Source organism: Physella acuta, unplaced genomic scaffold, assembly GCF_028476545.2.
Source record: "Physella acuta isolate Inbredline_101_S28 unplaced genomic scaffold, ASM2847654v3 ptg000466l, whole genome shotgun sequence".
In the NCBI taxonomy this organism is placed as follows: domain Eukaryota; kingdom Metazoa; phylum Mollusca; class Gastropoda; family Physidae; genus Physella; species Physella acuta.
This window is the reverse complement of record NW_026731985.1, coordinates 1,505,134-1,526,154: the sequence shown is the minus strand read 5'-3', so window position 1 is coordinate 1,526,154 and position 21,021 is coordinate 1,505,134. Positions and strand designations below refer to the sequence as shown.

Sequence of the window (21,021 nt, the reverse complement as noted above, 5' to 3'; positions counted from 1 at the left end):
AATAGAAACAGAAACTGTAGCCCTAAAACAAATGTAAAATAAAAAAGTTACATTCAGGACAACACCACGTGTAAGCTACAATATACACGGGTACAATAAATTATGTTTTCGGCCAGTACACAGTACTGCCAACAAGTACCAATAAGTAGTACTACAAAATAAATACTTAATTTAATACATCACCCTAACTAGTGTGCACATGCAGCACTAGCAGGAATACATAAGTATTTAAACAAACATAATTTATATATCTACACTACCTTCATTAGGTCTACATCTTGGTCCACAGACAGCAGCCTTGCGTGTGCGACACGACTAGGCACATGTCACATGACATGGAACACAAGTAATTTCGCTCACAAAAGCATAAAAAAACGTCAACAGTTCAGTTGCAGTCCCACAGGGGCCGCAACCCAATGAATAAAAACTTCATAGTTTTATACCCCTTTGGCTGGTAACCATATGTGTTACACACGATTAATTTTGAGCAAAAATGTCCGATGTACGACTTACTTTGATCAGAAATTTCCGAAGTACGATTTATTATAAGCTGAATTTTCCGAAGTACGATTAATTTTGAGCAAAAATGTCCGATGTACGACTTATTTTGAGCAGAAATTTCACACGTACAATTTATTTTATTTAGAAATTTCCGACGTACGATTTATTTGATCAGAAATTTCCGACGTACGATTTATTTTGATCAGAAATTTCCAACGTACGATTTATTTTGATCAGAAATTTCCGACGTACGATTTATTTTGGCCTCTGATGGACATCACGGTGGAGCTGCTGATCTGTTGCGTCACGCTCCACCAAATCCTGCAAGTCCACGATCTGCTGCCTGACCGTGTCTACAAGACCAACTTCGTCGCCTACAAGTTCCACATGGCCCTGGGCATGCTGTTCATGTATTTCAGGGCCCTCAGGTACCTTCTGCCTGTCAGTCAGGAGCTAGGGCCAATGCTTGTCAACATCACGAACTTGGTAAGTTTTAAATCTAGGAAATGTTGGTCAACATCACGAACTTGGTAAGTTTAAATCTAGGAAATGTTGGTCAACATCACGAACTTGGTAAGTTTTAAATCTAGGAAATGTTGGTCAACATCACTAACTTGGTAAGTTTAAATCTAGGAAATGTTGGTCAACATCACTAACTTGGTAAGTTTAAATCTAGGAAATGTTGGTCAACATCACTAACTTGGTAAGTTTAAATCTAGGAAATGTTGGTCAACATCACGAACTTGGTAAGTTTAAATCTAGGAAATGTTGGTCAACATCACGAACTTGGTAAGTTTAAATCTAGAAAATGTTGGTCAACATCACGAACTTGGTAACTTTAAATCTAGGCAGTGGCGTCGATAGGTCAGGTGTCACCCGGTGCGGCCCTTCATGGTGTCAGACCCCCTCCCCCCCCCCCCCCCCCGCAAAGATATATATATATATATATATATATATATATATATATATATATATATATATATATAGGTGTGTGTGTGTGTGTACATATGTGTGTGTCGGCCTACATAGGCTTATAATTTCAATATATGTCGCATAATTAATCATTAATGCAACTGGCAAAAAGCATTCTACTTCTGTACATTTTGCAATTTTTTGCCATGGTGTCACCCTCCTAAATGGTGTCACCCGATGCGTTCCGCATCTCCCGCCCCGCCCTCGCTACGCCTCTGAAGCTAGGTAATGTTGGTAAACATCGCCAATTTGATAAGTTTATATCTAGGTAATGTTTGCCAACTTTACGTCAAAGTTTTAGCTAGCCACTCCTAGTTAGCATATCTTCATCAGCTACTGGCTACCGTGTAGTGGCTATGACATGACACATAGCAGCCTTATCTCTCACAGATTTTTTTATCTCACTGTGAAGTAATTATAACATAATATGTCATATGGTAAAAAGCGCCCCGACCTTTCCAAATGAGGGAGGTGGGGGGAGGGAAGATAACTTGAATAACTAAATATAGGCTTATTTGAAAAGGGGCGCAAAATTGATAGTTCGTCCTGGGTACCGAAATAGATCGCTACGCCTTTGGAGATTACCCTTTAGTTTATGTAATTTAATCAAAGTTATTAATTATTATGTACTTTTTAATAATAGCAATTACCCATTTTAGCGCCCCTCTATGAATAGCGCCCTAGGCGACCGCCTAGTTCGCCTTAAAGGTAGCGCCGACCCTGCTTATCTCTCATATTTTGTCTGACTGTGAAGTAACTATGACATTCAACCTACCCTCTTGCATTCCGTCCCCACCCACAGACCAGGACGGACGTACCGGTCTGGTTCACACTCTGGGCCTTCCTGCTGTTCTCCATGTCCCTGGCCATTCAGTTCATCAACTACCCCGCCCTCCCCTTGACCTGGCCGCTCCTGGGTAAGGCCCTCTTACGCGGGATACTGGGCCTTTTTCTCACTGAGATCTCAGATCTAGACGGTAAGAACTTGTTATACTAGAAGTCTGGAACAGCTGTCATTTCAAGCCTGTCTTAACATCTGATGTCATTTCAAGCCTGTCTTACCATCAGCTATGTCTTAACATCAGCTATTTTTAGCTATGTCTGTCTTTAACATCAGCTGTCTTTAGCTATGTCTGTCTTTAACATCAGCTGCCTTTAGCTATGCCTGTCTTTACCATCAACTGTCATAGGTTATGCCAGACTTAACATCAGCTACTAGCATTAAAATCTGAGAACTTGATTTTGCAGCAACCTTAATCTGTGTACATACACTTATCATTTTTTAAACTGACTTGACTTCACAAAATTATCTTTACAATTGTAATTGTTTGTCCATAAACTAGACTTCACAAAATTATCTTTACAATTGTAATTGTTTGTCCATAAACTAGACTTCACAAAATTATCTTTACAATTGTAATTGTTTGTCCATAACTAGACTTCACAAAATTATCTTTACAATTGTAATTGTTTGACCATAAACTAGACTTCACAAAATTATCTTTACAATTGTAATTGTTTGTCCATAACTAGACTTTACAAAATTATCTTTACAATTGTAATTGTTTGTCCATAAACTAGACTTCACAAAATTATCTTTACAATTGTAATTGTTTGTCCATAAACTAGACTTCACAAAATTATCTTTACAATTGTAATTGTTTGACCATAAACTAGACTTCACAAAATTATCTTTACAATTGTAATTGTTTGTCCATAACTAGACTTTACAAAATTATCTTTACAATTGTAATTGTTTGTCCATAAACTAGACTTCACAAAATTATCTTTACAATTGTAATTGTTTGTCCATAACTAGACTTCACAAAATTACTAACTTATATTGTAATTGTTTGTCCATAAACTAGACTTCACAAAATTATCTTTACAATTGTAATTGTTTGACCATAAACTAGACTTTACAAAATTATCTTTACAATTGTAATTGTTTGTCCATAACTAGACTTCACAAAATTACTAACTTATTTTGATTGACACCCATGGGGATGACACTTTAAAAAAATGTGATCATTGTTTCTGCAGATGATCCGGTGTGTCATAAGCTGCACAGGATATCAGAAATAGCTTACACGTGTGATGGTGAGTACATTTTTACAAGCATTCCTTTGCCATGAATCCTCTGTCGCGCTCAACCCTTCATCATTTGTGAACATTTGCCCATAAAACTTCACCCACTCCTACGCAAGGGTATTTTATGTTATTATTAAGCTGCACTCTCTTTTATATAAGTTATATAATTTTACTAGCCGTCCCGGCCAGGCCCTGCTCTGGCTTCTGTGAAAAACCTTTCTGTTAAAGACCATTACCTGTGTGTTTAGTAATCATCATAAACCCGGCATTGCCCACCCAAACCACAACCAACCAAAACAACAAAACGCAAACATAACGCTAACACAATTACAAATACAAACGAAAACAAAAACCTAACAACAAACCCAACCACAACCACAAACACCATACGAACACAAAGAAAAAAACAAACGAAAAAGCAAACGAAAACAAACAAATCCAAACGCAAAACCAACCAAAAACACAAACCCAAAGAAAAAAACACAAACGAAAAAGCAAACGAAAACAAACCAAATCCAAACGCAAAACCAACCACAAACACAAATACAAACACAAACCCAAAGAAAAAAACACAAACGAAAACAGCTTGATAATCGACTATATTACCCCAACTTATTCATAGTCTTTTTGCACTGACTTAAACGAACGTAGCTGCCAAACCAAACCAAATGAACAATTATAATACTCCAAGCTTATTCGTATAATACCTACAACATTTGCACGTGGTCAATCCCCGCTAATTATGTAATTATTTTTTTCCCCAACACCAAAACAAAGTAATACAAAGTAAATTCTTTTCCACTAATGCAATGTTTTATAAAGGGAAGTAATTGTGTTTTCCTAATTTATCAAAGGGAAGTAAGTGCTAAAGGACTAAATATAAATAATTTTCAGACATAATTAGAATTTTTGTTATTTTTTTAAAATTGTGTTTAATGAACATGCCGACAATTATTACTATCAGTTTGAAAAATGAAAATTATTTCCCAACACTTTCAACAGTAATTTTTTAACTTATAAATTTAGACTGTGACTACGGTAAATAGTCTAACACTTAAATCCATGGAAGTATGTCAACGACAAACATATTTATTTTTACATACAGAATTGAGCTTTATATATTAGACTAGCCGTCCCGGCCAGGCCCTGCTCTGGCTTCTGTGAAAAACCTTTCTGTTAAAGACCATCACCTGTGTGTTTAGTAATCATCATAAACCCGGCATTGCCCACCCAAACCACAAACAACCAAACCCAAAACAACAAAACGCAAACATAACGCTAACACAATTACAAATACAAACGAAAACAAAAACCTAACAACAAACCCAACCACAACCACAAACACCAATACAAACACAAAGAAAAACAAACAAAAAAGCAAACGAAAACAAAAACCTAACAACAAACCCAACCACAACCACAAACACCAATACCACCCAATAACAACTTACATAAAAACGAAAAAGCAAACGAAAACAAACCAAATCCAAACGCAAAACCAACCAGAAACACAAATACAAACCCAAAGAAAAAAACACAAACAAAAACGAAAAAAGAAAGAACAAAAACGAACCAAATCAAACCGCAACCACTAACGCAAACCCAACGGAATCGCCTGTTTTAGCTTAATAAACGACTATAGTACCCCAACTTATTCATAGTCTTTTGCACTCACTTAAACGAACGCGCCTGTTTCAATTTAATGAACAATTTTAATACTCCAAGCTTATCCGTAAAATACCTACAACATTTGCACTTGATCAATCCCCGCTAATTATGTAATTATTTTTTTTCCCAACACCAAAACAAAGTAATAAAAAGTAAATTCTTTTCCACTAATGCAATGGTTTTATAAAGGGAAGTAATTGTGTTTTCCTAATTTATCAAAGGGAAGTAAGTGCTATAGGACTAAATAAAGACATAATTAGAATTTTTGTAAAAGATGATATTTTTTTAAAACTTGTGTTTAATGAACATGCCGAAAATTATTACTTTCAGTTTGATAAATGAAAATTATTTCCAAAACTTTCAATATTAATTTTTTAACTAATAAATTTAGACCATAAGGACTTTAATTATCTAACACTTTAATCCATCGAAGTATGTCAACGACAAACATTGTATTTTTACATACCGAATTGAGCTTTATATATTAGATTATTATATATTTAAAGAAAATCACTTAATTTTTTTTATTGGTAACTGAAAAAGATTGTTATTATAAACGTCTTTTTCCATTTGTTTTTTAAATTCGATGTTTTTACGTCGTATAACCAATAGATATAAGCTTTAAGGTCAGAGGTTAATGTGATGTACCAACTGTTATAGCGCTTAGGGTCAGAGGTTATGTTTCTCTTCAACAGGAAGCACCCTAGGACGTAAGTACTGGGACCTGGCTGTTTAAGGGTTAACGGTTATAGTTTGGTTTGTCGTTAGGTTAAAAATTTAATAATTCATTTGTGTAAGTTAATGTTTAATAATTCATTTGTGTAAGTTAATGTTTAATAATTCATTTGTGTAAGTTAATGTTATAGTTTTAGTGCGATAGATGGAGTTTTAACCTTTTAGTTTTAGTTGATTGTTGGATATTTAACATTTTTGTGTTAATTTTTTTCTAAAGGACAGTCATTATATTAAATCTTGTTTGTTTGTTGGTGTTGGATAATAAAGTATCCTGTGTGTCCTTACATCTTTGTTCTTGTGTGTCCTTACATATTTACTCCAATGTGTCCTTACATCTTTGCTCCTGCGTAATATTTGTTCCTGTGTGTCCTTACATCTTTGCTCCTGTGTGTCCTTACATCTTTGCTCCTGTGTTTTCTTACATCTTTTCTCCTGTGTGTCCTTACATCTTTGCTCCTATGTGTCCTTACATCTTTGCTCCTGTGTGTTCTTACATCTTTGTTCCTGTGTGTCCTTACATCTTTGCTCCTGTGTGCTTACATCTTTGCGCCTGTGTGTCCTTACATCTTTGTTTCTATGTGTCCTTACATCTTTGTTCCTGTGTGTCCTTACATCTTTGCTCCTGTGTGTCGTTACATCTTTGCTCCTGTGTGTCCTTACATCTTTGCTCCTGTGTGTCCTTACATCTTTGCTCCTGTGTGACCTTACATCTTTGCTCCTGTGTGTCCTTACATCTTTGTTTCTATGTGTCCTTACATATTTGTTCCTGTGTGTCCTTACATCTTTGCTCCTGTGTGTCCTTACATCTATGCTCCTGTGTTTCCTTACATCTTTGCTCCTGTGTGTCCTTACATCTTTGCTCCTGTGTGTCCTTACATCTTTGCTCCTGTGTGTCCTTACATCTTTGCTCCTGTGTGTCCTTACATTTTTGCTCCTGTGTATCCCCAGCATTCCTGCAGAAACGAGTCGCGCATTGTCCCTACCAGACAGGGTTGGGGTATGTGATGGTGATTCTTCATTTGCTCATCACCAGGATGGTCTACTTTACCCTCATGTTCGCCATTTTTGGGTAAATGTTTGACATATATATGGATGATCTACTTTACCCTCATGTTCGCCATTTTCGGGTAAATGTTTGACATATATATGGATGATCTACTTTACCCTCATGTTCGCCATTTTTGGGTAAATGTTTGACATATAAGATGGCCAGATAGCCTTAGCTGTCAATGCACGATATTTTTCAGGGTGACCATCAAACAAAATTTGAACACGCGATATTTTTCAGGGTGACCATCAACAAGACCACGGTCAGATCGGTGGAGATATGGAAGTACCAGTTCTATTCCATGGTCACAGACTTCGAGAGCAGGTATACATTTCTGTAGAGAGCAGGTATACATTTCTGTTCAGAGCAGGTATACATTTCTGTACAGAACAGGTATACATTTCTGTAGAGAGCAGGTATACATTTCTGTTCAGAGCAGGTATACATTTCTGTACAGAACAGGTATACATTTCTGTAGAGAGCAGGTATACATTTCTGTAGAGAGCAGGTATACATTTCTGTACAGAGCAGGTATACATTTCTGTACAGAACAGGTATACATTTCTGTAGAGAGCAGGTATACATTTCTGTAGAGAGCAGATATACATTTCTATACAGAGCAGGTATACATTTCTATACAGAGCAGGTATACATTTCTGTACAGAGCAGGAATACATTTCTATACAGAGCAGGTATACATTTCTGTACAGAGCAGGAATACATTTCTATACAGAGCAGGTATACATTTCTGTAGAGAGGAGGTATACATTTCTTTGTTGGGCTTATTGGTATCTTCCGATGGCTGAATAAATGACCTTTTAACTATTCAATGTATCACAACATCAACTTATTTCAACGGATAACCTAATCCCCCCCCCCCCCACTCCTCAGATCCGTGGTGCCAGCACCTCTGATAGCGATCACCTACCCGTTCCGTGTCATGATCTACTTCGGCAAACTGGCCCTGACAAATTTGTTTCGTTGTAACTTTTGTTTTCAGGACCAGTTCAAGGTAGGTCAACATCACAACATGGTAGGTCAACATCACATGGTAGGTCAACATCACATGGTAGGTCAACATCACATGGTAGGTCAACATCACAACATAGTAGGTCAACATCACAACATGGTAGGTCAACATCACAACATGGTAGGTCAACATCACATGGTATGACAACATCGCAACAAAGTAGGTCAACATAACAACATGGTAGGTCAACATAATAACATGGTAGGTCAATATCACAACATGGTAGGTCAACATCATAACATGGTAGGTCCACATCACAACATGGTAGGTCAACATCACAACATGATAGGTCTAATAAGTCATCTTGTTAAGTCATATAATAGAGTCATCTAATTTCTCAGCGAGAAAAATTAATTCCTCTATTGAAGTCTTCTAGTTATGTAATCTTTCAACAAGAAAAATCATACTTCTATAATTAATTCATTAAATTAAAATTAAGTCATCTAATCCCGAAGGGAAACTAATCAGACTTATAAAATTAAGTCATGTAAGCAATCTTATTAAGTCTTCTAATTAAGTCATCTAATCCCTCAGGGAGAATTCGAGTTCTGTATTTAAGTCCTCGAGTCATCTAATTGTCACTTCATTTATACATCAAATTAAGTCATCTTATTTAGTCTTCTAATTAAGTCATCTAATTAAATCAACGAATTAATTAATCAAATTAAGTCATCTTATTTACTTTTCTAATAAAGTCATCTAATTAAGCCTTCTAATTAATTCATCTAATTAAGCCTACTAATCAATTAATCTAACCACCAGCGACAAGAATCCGAGTTCTACTCCGTGCCCTACAACCGATGGAAGTCCTACATGTCTATCATGGCCAAACGGGAAGAGGAGAAGGAGACCAACATATTGGAGACGTGAGACCAAAATATTGTATCAGTTCTGTGTGAGATCACTGTGTGGGACCATTATGTTGTATCAGTTCACTGTGTGAGACCATCATGTTGTATCAGTTCACTGTGTGAGACCATCATGTTGTATCAGTTCACTGTGTGAGACCATCATGTTGTATCAGTTCACTGTGTGAGACCATCATGTTGTATCAGTTTACTGTGTGAGACCATCATGTTGTATCAGTTCACTGTGTGAGACCATCATGTTGTATCAGTTCACTGTGTGAGACCGTCATGTTGTATCAGTTCACTGTGAGACCATCATGTTGTATCAGTTTACTGTGTGAAACCATCATGTTGTATCAGTTCACTGTGTGAGACCATCATGTTGTATCAGTTCACTGTGTGAGACCATCATGTTGTATCAGTTCACTGTGTGAGAATTATGTTGTATCAGTTCACTGTGTGAGACCATTATGTTGTATCAGTTCACTGTGTGAAACCATCATGTTGTATCAGTTCACTGTGTGAGACCATCATGTTGTATCAGTTCACTGTGTGACACCATCATGTTGTATCAGTTCACTGTGTGAAACCATCATGTTGTATCAGTTCACTGTGTGAGACCATCATATTGTATCAGTTCACTGTGCAAGACCATCATGTTGTATCAGTTCACTGTGTGAGACAGTCATGTTGTATCAGTTCACTGTGTGAGACCATTATGGTGTATCAGTTCACTGTGTGAGACCATTGTGTTGTATCAGTTCACTGTGTGAGAATTATGTTGTATCAGTTCACTGTGTGAGACCATCATGTTGTATCAGTTCACTGTGTGAGACAGTCATGTTGTATCAGTTCACTGTGTGAGACCATCATGTTGTATCAGTTCACTGTGTGAGACCATCATGATGTATCAGTTCACTGTGTGAGACCATCATGTTGTATCAGTTTACTGTGTGAGACCATCATGTTGTATCAGTTCACTGTGTGAGACTATTATGTTGTATCAGTTCACTGTGTGAGACCATCATGTTGTATCAGTTCATTGTGTGAGACCATTGTGTTGTATCAGTTCACTGTGTGAGACCATTGTGTTGTATCAGTTCATTGTGTGAGACCATCATGTTGTATCAGTTCACTGTGTGAGACCATTATGTTGTATCAGTTTACTGTGTGAGACCATCATGGTGTATCAGTTCACTGTGTGAGACTATTATGTTGTATCAGTTCACTGTGTGAGACCATCATGTTGTATCAGTTCACTGTGTGAGACCATCATGTTGTATCAGTTCACTGTGTGAGACTATTATGTTGTATCAGTTCACTGTGTGAGACCATCATGTTGTATCAGTTCACTGTGTGAAACCATCATGTTGTATCAGTTCACTGTGTGAGACCGTCATGTTGTATCAGTTCACTGTGTGAGACTATTATGTTGTATCAGTTTACTGTGTGAGACCATCATGTTGTATCAGTTCACTGTGTGAGACCGTCATGTTGTATCAGTTCACTGTGTGAGACTATTATGTTGTATCAGTTTACTGTGTGAGACCATCATGTTGTATCAGTTCACTGTGTGAGACTATTATGTTGTATCAGTTCACTGTGTGAGACCATTATTTTGTATGAGTTCCCTCATGGGCTAAGTACAAGAACGTTATGTGTATCACTGCCTGTCTAAGGCTTATCAGACTTTCATCTTATCATGTATCACTTATCTGCCACTTGAAAGATCAAACCTACCGTAAGTCAAACCAGCCTGACTAAGTCACATCAGCCTAAGTCAAACCAGCCTAAGTCACATGACCCTGACTAAGTCATGCACCCATTGGTCCCCTATGCAGGCTATCCCAGCTTGAAGAAGACAGTGCCGCCCAGAAGGTGATGATGCGGCGTCTCAACGACCGACTTGTGGACATCGAGAAGAGTCAGATGTTGATTGGCTTTGCGCTGGAGAGTTTACTCAACAGTCTGCATAATCTAGGTCAGTTATATTTAGATCTGATGACCTGGTTTACGCAAGTCCAGTTTAGTTAGCTTAAGTAGGGTGACCTAGTTTACACGTTTAGGTCAGTTGACCTAGTTTACAAGTATAGGTATACCAAGTATAGATCAGGTAGATTTGGTCAATTGGCCTACTTACTCAAGTCGAGGTCACCAAATCTAGAAACGGTACGATTTATATTTACTTGTTCAAAATTTTAAAAGTTATAAAATTACTTTTTCGGGCCTGACGGCAAATAAGGTAGAGCAGGGGTAATGTCGGTTGTGCCCACCACCCCCTCCTAGAGTTGCCTAAAAGTAGCTCTGCTTGTGTGGACTCGGGGAACTCGAGACCCGCGGACCAACAGTCGAGAGCGCTACATCCCGACCACGCCATCCCATGAATATTATACCAAAAAATTTGTAATTAAAGAATATTAATGAATGAATTCAAATGTGTTGTGTGAATAATTACAGAATCTTAATGAATGAATTCAAATGATGTGTGAATAATGAAAGAATCTTAGTGAATGAATTCAAATGTTGAGTGAATAATAAAAGAATCTTAATAACTGAATTCAAATGGTGTGTGAATAATTAAAGAATCTTAATGAATGAATTCAAATGTTGTGTGAATAATTAAATAATCTTAATGAATGAATTCAAATGTTGTGTGAATAATTAAATAATCTTAATGAATGAATTCAAATGTGTTGTGTGTTTAATGAAAGAATCTTAATAACTGAATTCAGATGGTGTGTGAATAATTAAAAAATCTTAATGAATGAATTCAAATGTTGTGTGAATAATTAAAGAATCTTAATGACTGAATTCCAATGTTGTGTGAATAATGAAAGAATCTTAATGAATGAATTCAAATGTTGAGTGAATAATGAAAGAATCTTAATGAATGAATTCAAATGTTGAGTGAATAATGAAAGAATCTTAATGAATGAATTCAAATGTGTGAATAAGAATCTTAATGAATGAATCCAAATGTTGTGTGAATAATGAAAGAATCTTAATGAATGAATCCAAATGTTGTGTGAATAATGAAAGAATCTTAATGAATGAATTCAAATGTTGAGTGAATAATGAAAGAATCTTAATGAATGAATTCAAATGTTGTATGCAGACCCTAAAGCCCAGGTACAGAAGGCCCAGGCCCAGACACGCCCCATCCACGTGGAGTCCCGGAAGTCGCCCTACCCAGGCACAGACATTAATCGATTCCCTGTATTGGAGAAGGAAATCTTGTGGGAGGTTCGTTGACCATATATGGTAGTGGGCGGTCTTCTTTTTTAGGCGGAGGAGTTAGCCAACCATGTATGGTAGTGGGTTGTCTTGGTGGGGGAGGAGTTTTGTCAACCACATATTGCAGTGGGAGGAGTTTAGTCAACCATATATGGTAGTGGGCGGTCTTGGTGGGGGAGGAGTTTTGTCAACCACATATTGCAGTGGGAGGAGTTTAGTCAACCATATATGGTAGTGGGCGGTCTTGGTGGGGGAGGAGTTTTGTCAACCACATATTGCAGTGGGAGGAGTTTAGTCAACCATATATGGTAGTGGGCGGTCTTGGTGGGGGAGGAGTTTTGTCAACCACATATTGCAGTGGGAGGAGTTTAGTCAACCATGTATAGTAGTGGGCGGTCTTGTTGGGGAGGGGTTCACTCTACAGAGTACTGAACGGTTAGGGAGGTCTAGATGGGAGGGTTTAATCAACCATGTCAGACACTGATGTCTGCAGGGGTTCTCAAATCCTTGACATGACTTTCCAGGTGACGTTGGAGACCTACGACCCGCCCGAGTACACCAAGCCCGTGGAGGAGTTTCCTCTTGACCTCCAGCCATGGGTGGACCCAGATATTTTAAAGTAGGGGGGAGGGGTGAAAGGAAGTCTGTAGTTTTAGAATTTTAAAGAAAAGTTATTTTATTTAATATATTATAATATTAATAACTTTAACTAAATTATATATATATATATATATATATATATATATATATATATATATATATATATATATATATATATATATCTAAATTTATATATATATGTGTATATGTAAACAGCTTGAACGCAGAGGGTCTCTCCATCCACCTGGTGGGTCTAGAGGATGAAAACTTGCCGCATGTAATTCACCAGTTTGAACCTAACTATAACGCCGTCACCACCATAACGCTGCCCAGTGGTCATACAGGGGTCATTGATAGGACCACATACATGACCTCCAACGCTGAGCCGCTGCAGTACGAGCTAGATGCCACTTCAGTTCCCAGGTAGGTGTGCTACATGTGTGAAGTCACTACCCAGGTGTGACGTCACTGTCCAGGTGTGACGTCACTGCCTTTGTGTGACGTCAATGCCCAGGTAAGTGTTCTACTCCCGTCCATCATATCCATGACGTCAACAACTTGGATGACTCCAGTTGATCAGGTCAGCGGCGTCACTAGGGCAGGTGACATCCGCTGATTTCATTTAGAGCACCAACGACCATATGATTATGTTGTCCATCAACTAGTAGCACAAGTCACTTCTCATCCTGGAAGACGTGGCTCTGTGCTTGAAGGCGTGGCTCTGTGCTTGAAGGCGTGGCTCTGTGCTTGAAGGCGTGGCTCTGTGCTTGAAGGCGTGGCTCTGTGCTTGAAGGCGTGGCTCTGTGCTTGAAGGCATGGCTCTGTGCTTGAAGGCGTGGCTCTGTGCTTGAAGGCGTGGCTCTATACTTGAAGGCGTGGCTCTGTGCTTGAAGGCGTGGCTCTGTGCTTGAAGGCGTGGCTCATTAGTGTGACATTTAGTGCTGGTTCCTTTAATTTTGTAACGTGGTGCAGTTTACACCCTTCATGACTGCCTTGTGACGTCACCGATTCAGCTGGCTATTCATAGGAAGTCATGTAGTCATCTAAGCATAGATGGTCACGTAGTCAATTAGGCATAGCCAGTTACGTAGTAATCAGTAGCGTACGCAGGAGTGGAGCAGGGGGAGCGGCCGCTCCCCCTCTGGACATTTTCAGCAAAGTGGCGCCTTTTTGGAAACTTATTAAACTCAAAGTTTTAAACTGATATTTGTTAAAAAAAAATATTTTTGGTCGGCACATCTATGTAAACACAAGATTTCTTTTCATGCAGCAATTAAGCATTATTGTACTAGTCTAGTAGTGTCTACGTTTACAACACGTATTAACAGCTGCATCAGTTCGCCATTCTAAAAATAACCATTATGATGCATTGCAATGTTTAAAAAACCTCTACGGGTAGTACCACTTGGCAAGAGTGGTGTTAAGTTAAAGGCAACTGTATAATGTATTATGCTTACGAATAATTGAATTAGAAAATGTTATACATAAAACTTCACACATAATTACTTTATATATACAGTTTGAATCGTGTGATTAATTTAAAACAATTACAATACAGAAACAAATACAACTGATGTGGAACCTCTATTTAAATTTACTTATGAGCAAACTGCGTAGTGGTAGGGAAATTTTGACAAGGTCAACAACGTCATCTTACAATTTGGGCGACAGTGATTACGATTACAAATTATATGAAACAGTTACAACCCCCCTCCCCCATGGACCCCTCTGTAAAAAAAAATATTGTCATAATACCACTGCTACTTATTTAAATCTATTTCTATAATATCTATGTGTGTAATATATATTTGTGTAATATATATGTATGATTAGAACAGTCATCTAAAAACTGACGCTATGTTCACTCTGAGTTGGTTATCTCCCCCCCCCCCACACACACACACACCTCACCACCACACTTGTGTAGAGCGACATTAATGTCACACCTAGGTATACACTGGGTTGGATAATTGACCTAAAGTGACCGGACATTGGTGAATGAAGTTGAACTTAATCCCCCCCCCCCCAACCCAACCCAAACTGATCTGTTAAGTACATGTAGAAAAACGCGTAATGATGCACTAAAGTCCCACGCCGCCAAAAACATTTGGAAACACGAATAGTGTTAAATAATTTCATTATATTCTAAAGTATTTATTTGTTTTGACATTTATAATTAAATGTGTAGATATATACATATTTATATTAAGAGAGTGATTATTTCCCCTATTTCACTTGTCTTAAATAATTTCCCAGGAATTATTATGTAAGAAATTTTTTTTTATAAGAATTACAAAACAGATTGTGTTACGTTCATTGTTTTTGGTTGTAGTGTATATATATATATATATATTTTTAGATTGATAACATTTTTGTTTAGTCGGCCTACATTGTGTGTTTTTTTCTTATTTCTTCAGATTGCTACTTTCAATGTATTTTACATCATAACGAAGTAATGACATACAGCTAGTAATTATATATATATATATATATATATATATATATATATATATATATATATATATATATATATATTCATATATTTATATATATATATAATACACGTATATAGAACGTATTAAAAATTCGGCGCCTTTTTTGCTCTTTTCGCTCCCCCTACAACGAAAACCTGGATACGCCTCTGGTAGTAATCTAGGTACAGTAGGTCACATGTATTCTCTTTATCTGAAATCTGTCAGCATGTTTATTAGACTTTGCGCCCAAGAATATTTTACTTTCCCAGAAATCCCATGGGTAGAACTGGGCTCCGTGGCCGAGGAAAACTTTATTTCTGGGGTCCGAACCACATGATGCAGGCCGTCATCTCCAGGTGGAAGGCCCAGCCCTCGGGCCAACAGGTGGCCTCCAAGGCCCAGGACCCGCCCAGCTCCAAACGTATCGAGATCCTGGTCGTCCAGCCGCCGGACACGAGAACCGTCTCACTTCCAGCGGTAAAAGATTTTTTTTCGTTTTGAAACTTTTATTAAAATTCTATTTTTAAAGTTCGTGTGGTAAACAATGATTTGAACTTTGACCCTTGCAGGAATTTGTTATTGGTGGTATTTCGCCCCACGGAACCATGTGCACCTTGTTGAAGAATTACCTGAGCAAGGACAGCGACGCGGAGGATGTGGCCAATTATGACCAGGAGGAAATGGTGCAGGTAAGGCACTGTCTGGTTGCCATGATGACGGTGGTCTGGTTGCTATAGTGACGATAGTCGGGTTGCTATGGTGACGATGGTCGGGTTGCTATAGTGACGATGGTCGAGTTGCTATGGTGACGATGGTCGGGTTGCCATAGTAACGATGGTCGGGTTGCCATAGTAACGATGGTCGGTTTGCTATGGTGACGATGGTCGGGTTGCCATAGTAACGATGGTCGGTTTGCTATGGTGACGATGGTCGGGTTGCTATGGGGACTACATGCAAGGAACAGTGTGGTTTCTATAGGAACGACAGGTAAAAGATAGTTGAGGAAAACAAAACAAAAATCGATCCCAAAAGTATTATTATTTCATACTTTTAACATCCATTATTTTAAACTTTACCAATCCAGCATCTTATGCTTAAGCATCGTAGATCGCAAATTTAATTATCCAGTACTTTATTCTTAATTATCCAGTGTTATATACTTAACCATCCAGCAATTCAAACGTAACCATTCCAGTGTTTTACTCTTTCCCCTTGCAGTTCTACAGCCAGTTCGCTTCAGCTGAGATGCAGAAGAAGAACAAGTCAATGTACGCCTACTACGGCTACTCCGCCATGATGGTGTACAGAGGTTACCAAGACGACCCTAGCAACACGGACAACGCCTGGCAGGAGACAGAGATCTGGAACTTTCACTACAAGTACAAGGACTGTTTTGATTCCAAGATAAAGGAGGTAGTCCCTGGTGTACAGTACAAATACAATCCCCACACAAAACAAACACAATTCACATACAGTACAAACACAATTCCCATACAGTACAAACACAATTCCCACACATTACAGACACAATTCCCACACAGTACAGGCCCAATTCCCACACATTACAAACACAATCCCCACACCGTATAGGCACAATCCCCACACAGGACAAGAACGAACAGTTCCCACCACACAAGCACAACTCCCACAGGAAATGAACAAAGCGGACATCCATTCCACATAAAATTCATGCAAAACCAACGAACGCGGCGAACATGATAGACAAATTAAACTGAGTTTATAAACATACTTAAAATAGTTTATACATGAATTGGATGTTCTTCTGATATTTGACAAACATTGCGATTTTAAACGGACAGAAATAATACCTTGCTGACATACATCTGGGCCATCATACAGATATTTATGCTACCATATACACAGACATCTAGGCTACCATATAGACAGACATCTGGGCTACCATATAGACAGACATCTGGGCTACCATATAGACAAACATCCGGGCTACCATATAGACAAACATCCGGGCTACCATATAGACAGACATCCGGGCTACCATATAGACAGACATCCGGGCTACCATGTAGACAAACATCTGGGCTACCATATAGACAGACATCTGGGCTACCATATAGACAGACATCTGGGCTACCATATAGACAGACATCTGGGCTACCATATAGACAAACATCCGGGCTACCATATAGACAGACATCTGGGCTACCATATAGACAGACATCTGGGCTACCATATAGACAAACATCTGGGCTACCATATAGACAGACATCCGGGCTACCATGTAGACATACATTTGGGCTACCATATAGACAGACATCTGGGCTACCATATAGACAGACATCCGGGCTACCATGTAGACATACATTTGGGCTACCATATAGACAGACATCTAGGCTACCATATAGACAGACATTTGGGCTACCATATAGACAGACATCTGGGCTAGCATATAGACATTTATGCTACCATATAGACAGACATCTGGGCTACCATATAGACAGACATCTGGGCTACCATATAGACAGACATCTGGGCTACCATATAGACAGACATCTGAGCTACCATATAGACATCTGAGCTACCATATAGCCAGACATCTGGGCTACCATATAGACAGACATCTGGGCTACCATATAGACAGACATCTGGGCTACCATATAGACAGACATCTGGGCTACCATATAGACAGACATCTGGGCTACCATATAGACAGACATTTGGGCTACCATATAGGTAGACATCTGGGCTACCATATAGACAGACATCTGGGCTACCATATAGACAGACATCTGGGCTACCATTTAGACAGACATCTGGGCTACCATATAGACAGACATCCGGGCTACCATATAGACAGACATCTGGGCTACCATGTAGACAAACATCTTGGCTACCATATAGACAGACATCCGGGCTACCATTTAGACAAACATCTGGGCTACCATATAAACAGACATCTGGGCTACCATGTAGACAAACATCTGGGCTACCATATAGACAGACATCCGGGCTACCATGTAGACAAACATCTGGGCTACCATATAGACAGACATCTGGGCTACCATATAGACAGACATCGGGGCTACCATATAGACAGACATCTGGGCTACCATATAGACAGACATCGGGGCTACCATATAGACAGACATCTGGGCTACCATATAGACAAACATCCGGGCTACCATATAGACAGACATCTGGGCTACCATATAGACATACATCTGGGCTACCATACAGACATCTGGGCTACCATATAGGTAGACATCTGGGCTAGCATATAGACATTTATGCTACCATATAGACAGACATCTGGGCTACCATACAGACAGACATTTATGCTACCATATAGACAGACATCTGGGCTACCATATAGACAGACATCTGGGCTACCATATAGACAGACATCGGGGCTACCATATAGACAGACATCTTATCTAGTGTTTACAATGTGTAATGATGACATCCTACCCCGACCCCGACCCCCCCCCCCCCCCATCCTTCCCTACCAATCACCAACATCTTAGCTCCCTAACCGACATCAGACACGACAGCTCGGCTGGACGTAATTACATTAAACCTCTTCATATGGTTTCTCCGGTCTACTGGAGGAAATAAAAATAAATTGGAAACCGGTGGCCCACTGTGGTCCGCAACTTAAGAGTCCACCCAGCTCTAATGAGTACCTGACTCATGTTAGGGAAAGTAAAGGCAGTTGGTCATAGTGCTGACCACACGTTCCCTTCAAATGCAGAGATCAAGAAACATAAACTCTACTTCATCTGCCCCATCGATCGCTAGGTCTAAAAGTGACTTCTCAAAGGAGACACACATACACACACACACATACACACACTGCCAATAAAACACGTTAGTTTAGCCCTACAGTCATGTGTGACTTCTCTAGACACACACATACACACACACACATACACTAAACTGAAACACGTTAGTTTAGCCCTACAGTCATGTGTGACTTCTCTAGGGAGACACACACACACACACACACACACACTGCCACCAAAACACGTTAGTTTAGCCCTACAGTCATGTGTGACTTCTCCAGACACACACACACACACACACTGCCACTAAAACACGTTAGTTCAGCCCTACAGTCATGTGTGACTTCTCCAGACACACACACACACACACACAGCCACTTTAAAACACGTTAGTTTAGCCCTACAGTCATGCATGACTTCTCCAGACACACACACACACACACACACATACACACACACACTGCCACCAAAACACGTTAGTTTAGCCCTACAGTCATGTGTGACTTCTCCAGACACACACACACACACACACACACACTGCCACCAAAACACGTTAGTTTAGCCCTACAGTCATGTGTGACTTCTCCAGACACACACACACACACACACATACACTGCCACCAAAACACGTTAGTTTAACCCTACAGTCATGTGTGACTTCTCCAGACACACACACACACACACACACACACACACTGCCACCAAAACACGTTAGTTTAGCCCTACAGTCATGTGTGACTTCTCCAGACACACACACACACACACACACATACACACACACACTGCCACCAAAACACGTTAGTTTAGCCCTACAGTCATGTGTGACTTCTCCAGACACACACACACACACACACACATACACACACTGCCACCAAAACACGTTAGTTTAGCCCTACAGTCATGTGTGACTTCTCCAGACACACACACACACACACACACACACATACACACACACACTGCCACTAAAACACGTTAGTTCAGCCCTACAGTCATGTGTGACTTCTCCAGACACACACACACACATACACACACACACACACACACACACTGCCACTAAAACACGTTAGTTTAGCCCTACAGTCATGCATGACTTCTCCAGACACACACACACACACACACACACACACACACACACACTGCCACCAAAACACGTTAGTTTAGCCCTACAGTCATGTGTGACTTCTCCAGGGTGAGCGCATCTTCTGGCTGCCAGTCACAGAAAACATGCAGCTGTCTCCCATAGAGTTCTCGGCCGTCTTGGAGTCAGCCAAGCTCCACAATGCTGATGTCTGATGTTTATGATGGTGATGGTGTGTGATGTGATGTGTCTAGCTGATCTCTGATGTTTATGATGGTGATGGTGTGTGATGTGATGTGTCTAGCTGATCTCTGATGTTTATGATGGTGATGGTGTGTGATGTGATGTGTCTAGCTGATGTCTGATGTTTATGATGGTGATGGTGTGACGTGTTGGAGTCAGCCAAACTCCACAATGCTGATGTCTGATGTTTACGATGGTGGTGGTGTGTTTATGATGTTGTTGGTGTGTGATATGATTTGTCGTGTTGGTATTTACCAAATTCCACGAGCTGATGTTTGATGTTTATGATGATTATGTACGATGTTAAACAAAATTGCAACTTAGAATTCATAATCTTGCTATGTTGTATCAAACGTTCACAACGACGATGTGTAATATCCAGTCCACAATGATGTGTGATATCAAACCTCGACTGTGATGATATGTGATGTGCTTACATGTACCTTGGATTACTGTTTTTTCATGTCATTGAGTTCAATAAACCAAGTTTTATTTTTAGTTTTACCAGCGTTTATTTAAAGTGATACATTGTCATGCCGTGCCTTTGTGGTACGTCCGTCTTTGGGTAAAACAAAAATTCAGTTTCAGTTCAGTAAACGCAATTTTATCCATAAGAAAAGATTATATTTTCTGGATTACTTCAAATTTTAAATGGTTTCCGGTGACCGGAAGTAGCTCTTTACGGCGTTTCCGATTTCTCAAAAAATACCACTTCTACCTGACTGATGTTTTAAACTA

The 21,021-nt window shown here is 39.2% G+C and overlaps 1 protein-coding gene across 2 annotated transcripts in view; it reads left to right on the top strand.

Annotated features, from left to right (window-relative positions):
• Positions 1–20,660, top strand: part of LOC131943816 (transient receptor potential cation channel subfamily M member-like 2) — a 32,829-nt gene extending 12,169 nt beyond the window's left edge. The window contains exons 8-23 of one of the 2 annotated variants that reach the window (XM_059304107.1): positions 739–987; positions 2,276–2,450; positions 3,517–3,573; positions 5,928–5,942; positions 6,916–7,036; positions 7,256–7,339; positions 7,907–8,027; positions 8,808–8,911; positions 10,735–10,874; positions 12,009–12,136; positions 12,652–12,746; positions 12,944–13,150; positions 15,471–15,678; positions 15,771–15,890; positions 16,420–16,614; positions 20,151–20,660. In XM_059304107.1, the coding sequence (XP_059160090.1) occupies positions 739–987; positions 2,276–2,450; positions 3,517–3,573; positions 5,928–5,942; positions 6,916–7,036; positions 7,256–7,339; positions 7,907–8,027; positions 8,808–8,911; positions 10,735–10,874; positions 12,009–12,136; positions 12,652–12,746; positions 12,944–13,150; positions 15,471–15,678; positions 15,771–15,890; positions 16,420–16,614; positions 20,151–20,255 (2,124 nt within the window). In that variant the 3' untranslated portion in view covers positions 20,256–20,660. The remainder of the gene's footprint in view (positions 1–738; positions 988–2,275; positions 2,451–3,516; positions 3,574–5,927; positions 5,943–6,915; positions 7,037–7,255; positions 7,340–7,906; positions 8,028–8,807; positions 8,912–10,734; positions 10,875–12,008; positions 12,137–12,651; positions 12,747–12,943; positions 13,151–15,470; positions 15,679–15,770; positions 15,891–16,419; positions 16,615–20,150) is intronic. The other variant, XM_059304108.1, reaches the window with a different exon arrangement.
• Positions 20,661–21,021: the final 361 nt, after the last annotated feature.